Source organism: Macrobrachium nipponense, chromosome 4, assembly GCF_015104395.2.
Source record: "Macrobrachium nipponense isolate FS-2020 chromosome 4, ASM1510439v2, whole genome shotgun sequence".
Classification (NCBI taxonomy): domain Eukaryota; kingdom Metazoa; phylum Arthropoda; class Malacostraca; order Decapoda; family Palaemonidae; genus Macrobrachium; species Macrobrachium nipponense.
This window is the reverse complement of record NC_061100.1, coordinates 106,609,455-106,616,954: the sequence shown is the minus strand read 5'-3', so window position 1 is coordinate 106,616,954 and position 7,500 is coordinate 106,609,455. Positions and strand designations below refer to the sequence as shown.

General features: G+C 35.3%; 1 protein-coding gene across 2 annotated transcripts in view; it reads right to left on the bottom strand.

Annotated features, from left to right (window-relative positions):
- LOC135211056 (nephrin-like) overlaps window positions 1–7,500 on the bottom strand; it is a 223,005-nt gene that overhangs the window by 16,440 nt on the left and 199,065 nt on the right. For both annotated transcript variants that reach the window (XM_064244113.1, XM_064244112.1), the window contains exons 5-6: window positions 2,318–2,521; window positions 560–714 (exon numbers count right to left, since the gene is read on the bottom strand). In XM_064244113.1, the coding sequence (XP_064100183.1) occupies window positions 560–714; window positions 2,318–2,521 (359 nt within the window). The remainder of the gene's footprint in view (window positions 1–559; window positions 715–2,317; window positions 2,522–7,500) is intronic.

Below are 7,500 nucleotides of genomic sequence, written 5' to 3'. Positions count from 1 at the left end.
TCTGATACAACAGAATTCCATCTGATAAAAGGAGCCCATAAAAAAGCCAAAATATAGAGGGAAAATACTATATTTCAGAGACTGCTGTCTCCCTCTTTAGGTAGATGAATGAGAAAAGTTGCAGAAAAGGTGGTATTTATACCAAGAGATCATCCACAGGTAATCCAATTTAGGTCACTCCCACTGATAATCTTCCTTTAATCCTCTTAAGCGTTGGTTGAATGAAAACTTTATCAATGGCATTTGTATCCCTTGCGCTCTTTGAGATGTTCATTACCTGTCTCTGTTTAATCAAGGCCGATTCCATCATCTGACTTTTGTACCGGCAGTTGCTGCTATAAATTGTATGTGACAAATTTATAGCAGCAACTTTATGGACACCCTGTATATATATGTGTGTGTGTGTTTATGTATATATTTTTAAACCGAACAATTATCAACCAGATTACATAACAATAACCGCAATTTCATGCATCACATTGTCTCAGTCCTTTCATTCACTGCCTTGTGACCTCACCCAAGGTTTAATCTTTATAAATAATTTCCAAGCGATACTGACCTGCGTCCTGGCATCTGTCATGAGGATGCTGTTCTTCCACCAGGTGATTGTAGCCGTGGGCCGAGATCCAGATGATTCGCAGACGATCTGATACCTCTCTCCCTCGGAGAATGGACGGTTGACGTCTCCGTGAATCCGCACATCCAGAGGTGGGACTGTGTACAGGGAAGAAATCATTTGGGTTAATAATGTATAAATGTGTTAACTGAGTGAATGCTCGTGTATATAAGCTTTCACCTGCTGCGGGATGTAGCTACAGAGAATACTGGATCAACCATTGGGTGAAGGAGAAAGGAGGGGAGGTGGGATGGGTGATGGAAGGAGCCGGATGAGAAAGTCTACGGACAGCACCAGCCCCGTTTAACTTCAGGCTCGCAAACAAACGGACAAACTTTTCAGTTTTAATATTTTATAGACGAAAGTTATTACGCAACGGTCACACTGTCATTCCACAGTAAATTAAGGAAATCATATATCAAATGAAGATTTCAAATATCAGATTTACTTCAGAACAATAACGAGCAATTTTTATATTTCACTACACAAAGAACTTTTCTGAATGTCAACTGCCATTTTGGGCTTGCCGTTGCAATCCACTGCGAAAAAGTAATGCACTAGCCTCTCTCTCTCTCTCTCTCTCTCTCTCTCTCTCTCTCTCTCTCTCTCTCTCTCAATTACATATTCAAGGACGCACGCCATCTAATGGATTCTTTCAGTTTCAGGGACTAATCAGTAGAGACAGTTCATGATAACAAGCAATCATACTTCGTTGCGTGACCCACAGAAGTACAAGACTGTTGCAGCGACAATAGGGGTCGCTTGCTATGTATGTCTTGCAATTACGAGATATCAGTATTTGGCTTTGTGGTTTACCGTATCCATAAAAGCCATTTGTAGTTTTTCTTTTTTTTCAGTTCCACCTCGTATATTCTTTTAATACGTTGTCTATCGGTCATATTTATCCTACTAGTCATGGTACCCTTATGTGTAAATTTTAGTCTTTGTATGCAAAATTTATTTTTAAGTACCTTTATATGTAAACTTAGTTTTTGGCATCTTTATATGGAAATTTCGTCTTTAGTATCTTTATAAGCTTTCTGTGTAAATTTATCTCTAGATATATGTACATATATATAACTGGATTAGTTTCACCAATCATGATAATAATAATAATAATATTTAGGTAGAAGACCCTCTTTCAAGCAGGTTCTATTGAAGGAGATTGCTGTCTCAGCGCCATTTATTTTATAGAAGTTCTTTTCTATTCTTCTTATTACGGCTTTTTCAATATTATTTAGGCTGGCGTGTAACGCGCCCATTGGATGGATATGTGTCAATAGGCGTGTTACTCGCCAGCCTAGTAAATAATATTGAAAAGCCGTAATAAGAAAAATAGAAAAGAACTTCTATGAAATAAATGCAGCTGAATCAGCAATCGCCTTCAATATAATAATAATAATAATAATAATAATAATAATAATAATAATAATAATAATAATAATAATAATAATAATAATAATAATAGGAACACTAGGTACGATCCCAAGATCCTTGAAAAGGAATCTGGAAAAACTAGAGGCTCAAGTAGCTCCAGGACTCATGCAGAAGAGTGTGATTCTAGAAACGGCGCACATAGTAAGAAACGTGATGGACTCCTAAGGAGGCAGGATGCAACCCGGAGCCCCACACTATAAATACCACCCAGTTGAATTGGAGGACTGTGATAGACCAAAGAAAAAAATAATAATAATAACTCACAGCTCATATCCAGCGTAACAGCAGCAGCCAAGGCGGCTGATATGTTCGAATTCGAGGCCTGGCAGGTGAACACCTTATAAAGGTCACCGCGGGAGAGCGAGGGCAGAGTGAGGGTATTGACCGTGACCTCTTTCAGTTTCTCCTCCGCCACGTCGTCCAGCAATTTGTTTTCGTTCCACCAAATCAGGTGGGGTCTCGGTTGGCCTGCGAAAGAAACGAGAAGAGGATTGACTATATCAGGTTCACCTCAAGCGTGCATCTGATGTCTAGGCAGTCTCTTACGACGCTCCTGATTGGCCGTTGGTAAGCCAATCACAGGGTTGGAAACTGTCAGTCTCTCTCGAGAGAGTTCACATAGGAAGGACGTATGTTCCACCTCTCCTGAAGGATACGTCTTTCAAAAGTATCCCTCAGGAAAGCTGGAACGAACATCCTGCCTATGTGAACTCTGTCTCGAGAGACTGAGAGTTTCCATACCTGTGATTGGCTTATCAGCAGCCAATCAGGAGCGCCCTAAGGGGACTGGTCTAGACATCATATGCACGCTTGATGTGAATTTACTATAGTGTACTTAACAAACCTGGAAAGAGTGTGATTAAAAGTGTACATTAAAAATCTTGAAAAAATCAGAATGGAGAGTGTACGTTAAAACCCTGGAAAACGAGGAATGACTAGTTTACTTTACAGTCCTGGAAGGAGAAGAACATGGAAAGAGAGGAATGATTTTGTACTCTAGGATAAGTCCCACTAAATCTATTTTCATATTACACTGGATGCGAGTGTAAAACGTATAATGACCTGATGTAATGTAGATAACAAATTCCTTACGATAACTTCTAATAGTTATTTATGAGTGCTACCTAGCCTTTTCAGCGCGCGCGCGCGTGTGTGTATGTGTGTGGCAAAACAGGCAATGACCTGATGTAAGGTACATTAGAAATTCCTTTATTCTACGTAGCTTTCCACTGTGTACATGCATGTATGGGTGTGGTGAAACGTATAATGACCTGGTATAAATTCCTCAAAGTAACTGACAATAGTTATATGTACGTCGAACATAACCTTTCAGTGTATATGTGTTTGTGTGTGTCTGTGTGTTTGTGAATAACATTAGAGCTACCAGTAAATTACTTGAAGTCGCTGATATAGTTTGTCAGTATTGAAATATATATATTTTCAAAGCCCCAAAAATCATATTATTTTGATGCATATAAGAATCTTACCAGAATACAATAAAACCACATCGAATCGTACAGTCAGTCATGGAGTTACCACTAAATTTGATAGTTTCTTGGCCATATTGGGATTAAGAAAGACATTTTTGACTTACTAAACGACCAAACGGAATCTTCTGTAAAATTTATCTTTCATATCAGATGAAATATAGGTTTCCTTCAGGGTTGTAGGATTCCTCTGTGTGTGTGTGTGTGTGTGTGTGTGTGTGTGTTCGTGTGGACAATGTGTAAGAGAGAGAGAGAGAGAGAGAGAGAGAGAAGAGAGAGAGAGAGAGAGAGTTGCTACAACCCTAAAGGAACTTTTTTTTTTTTTTTTTTTGCTGGGTTAAAACCTCGCATTATTCTAAAGTAAAAAGAGTTTATCCTCAAGTAAAAAGAATAAACGCAAGAATGGCATAAGTTAAGGGAAAAAAAATCAAGAGACCCTCCTATGAGGGAGAAAATATAAAGTACACTATCATTTAAAAAGGCAAACTCCATTTCCCAGGAGGTACAGAAAATGAAGAAGGGCCTTTTTGCCTGAAATCATAATAGAGGCAGTTAATAAAACTCTAGGAGAGAGAGAGAGAGAGAGAGAGAGAGCTCCAGCCATATATACCCGTGTCCTGGAAGAGAGATCCTAAGAGAAAATAATGTATTCATAGGGGCTTAGGACCAGCCATCTTATAACTACCATCCTTCTCCCTTCCCCGAAGGATTTCTCCATCATCTTTAAGGACATCGTGCTGGAGTTGGCGTTCCTTTCGGGACGCAAGATTGAAGGAACGCGCGGAGCAAAGATTTTAAAACGGGGAGAGAGAGAGAGAGAGAGAGAGAGAGAACAGGAACAGAACTTTTTTACAATATCATCATCAACAATTTTGCCGTTGCCAATACACTCAAATGATAATCTATTTCAGGTCTAAAACTGCTCCGTAATAATTCCTGCTCAGAATGGGATTCATAACTTTTCCTCTTTACTTTTGATACCTGTTTCCTCATCGAATATTAATTCGTAAGACTTTCTGATTTAGCATTTCCTTCATTAAAGTTCCTTTTTTTATTTTTTTATTCCTGGCGTGTATCGAGCCTTTGATTAATTCATTGTTATAAGACATTCTCAGCAATGAGTCGTTGACCTTAGTTTCTGAATATTGTTTCAGTCTTTGTTTTATATTTATATAAGTTTGAGCTTCTTAATTTTTTAATGATTTGCTACTTTTCTCATTGCTTAGTTAATCGAAATAATGAGTCATTTGACAGCTTCCCTAAGTTAAAGGCATTTCTATTTACTCTATATAAATTTATGAGTATTGCTAATAAGAGTAATAACTTATATTCAAAGACTGAATAATAAATTATTGGTTACGTTGGCAAATACCGAAAAAAAAACAGAATTTTAAGCTTTTACTCATTAAGTCGCATTTCGTTACTATAAAAAAATTCATATTATATCCTTACACATATAGTTTTCTTCAGACATGTTTTATATAACGAACGAATATCCATATTTGATCCTGAGAGATACAGTTTGTTTTAGAACATTATAAAGAAATCATGCCAAATACTAGTGCAGGTATCGACACGGGGCTATAATTTTCATTTCTAACAAGAACAAAAATATCTGGCACTCAAAGATAAGAATTGTAGAAATGTCGAAACTTCACGCCAGATTAAGACGGTACACCCCACCCCAAGCCCTCCTTCAAAAAAGAAAAAAAAAAAACGCCACATAAAACGAATGGATCATACACTTGTCAATGTCTGTGGAATCCATAGTCATCGGACAGGCGTGAAAAAAATGTGATATCATGGTGGAATGGAGCTTAGTAAGGCTTCGAAATAAAAGGTGAAAAGAAAATGAGAAATTCTGGAATGAACTTGGGTTTTCAAAAGAAAAGTACGGTGGCATAAAAATGACAGAATGGTGTTGGTTTTAATGGAAGACACTTTTTCAAGTGAAATTGTAGGATTTCTTTTTTAAGTTATTTCTGTGCGTGATATAGTTTGCAGAATAGACGCCCATCCATATATATATATATATATATATATATATATATATATATATATATATATATATATATATATATATATATATATATATATATATATATATATATATATATATATATATATATATATATATATATATATATATATATATACACATACACATACATACATACATACATACATATATATATATATATATATATATATATATATATATATATATATATATATATATACACACACACGATACGTATATACGTACATACGTAAGAGGAGGTCTACTGAAGTACATAAAGATCTTACTCAATAAAAATTGAAAACAAAAATGAGAAAAAAAGAATGAATTAAATAAATTAACAAAAAGGTATCCAATGGATGGAAAATAATACATATACTCTTATGCAAACCTTCGTCTACGAATGTCTTCTTAAACTGTCACTTGGATATATTGTATTCTTTGAAAAGCCCATATACAGAAAATTAGTTTCTTTTCGTCACTGATTGCTTACGCTATTGTCCAAAGGAGTTGGCAGACTATGGCTCGAATGAGATCTTTATTAGAGGCCATGACGTATCCGATTACATTCATTTTTTTCTAGATAGATATTGAAAGGCATGGAATTCTATGAATGATGCATCGTCCTTGTGCTCATTATGGTGAAAATTAAGTGTTAAAAGAAAAATTCATTAACATATTTATTGAAACCTAATATCAAGGTTTCTATCAGCCTGGCCCAGAGCTGCGTTTAATTAGTCGTGTCCACATTTTTGCGAACTGAAACCGCTGTACTGGGAAGTCATAACGGGGCGGTGGGGGTGGTGATCATGACCTCGCTGACGCTAAATGACCGTTGCCCCTGTTGTGACTCTTTGGTCCGTGTACCCTTTTCAAGATAGGGATTTTTCTGATATTTTTGTGACTGGTTCATTGAAATTACGTGTTGTTTGATTATATATATATATATATATATATATATATATATATATATATATATATATATATATAATGAACAATTAAGCAATTTCAATGCACCGTGCTATCAAGATATCAGAAAAATCATTATCTTTGAAAACTGGGGCGCCCCCCCCCCCTCCTTCAAAAAAAAAAAAAAAAAAAAAAAACTCTCACTGAGAAGGAAAGTTAAGGCTCTCCAATAATTGTTTCTATTTGCAAAATGTGGACAATAAATTAAAATTAGCTCTGAACCTGACTGATACAAGAGTCTTGTTATGTGTTGTCAGTAAACGTTAATGGTTATATTTATTTTATTATAATACAATTTCTTATTACAGTGATTTCAAAGTACGACGCATCATTCAGAGAATTCCTTATCTTTCAGTATATATCTGACAAGAATCATGTAATCCAATATGCCATAGCTTCTAATAAAAATAAAAATCGACCAACGTTCTGTAAAGTCCTTTTGAATAGGTCGTAAGCAATCAGTGATAAAAACAAAACTAATTTACAATATATTGGATTTTCAAGAAACTCCACGCCACCAAAAAATATAATTTGCCTTAATGATAGATGAAGAGGAAATTCGTTCAAGAGGGTTTGCTCAAGAATATATGTACTATTCTGCTTGCAATGATATACATTTTTGTTTATTTATTGAATTTATTCATTTTTTAAATTTTTTTTAATATGTGAGGCCTATTCTTTCGGCATTTCCCTATACATCAAATCACGTCTTTGGAAGCTTGACTTTTAAATCTGTGGACCTGTTCCGTATGCATAGGTTCATCTTCTGAATATAATAATAATAATAATAATAATAATAATAATAATAATAATAATAATAATATAATAATAATAATAATAATAATAGTAAGAAGGACTGATAAAAGTAGACGAAGACCCAGAAATATACAGACAGGAGAATGACAAACAGAACAGAGGACTGGCACAACAACCAATGCACGGACAATACACGAGACAGACTAAAGAACTAG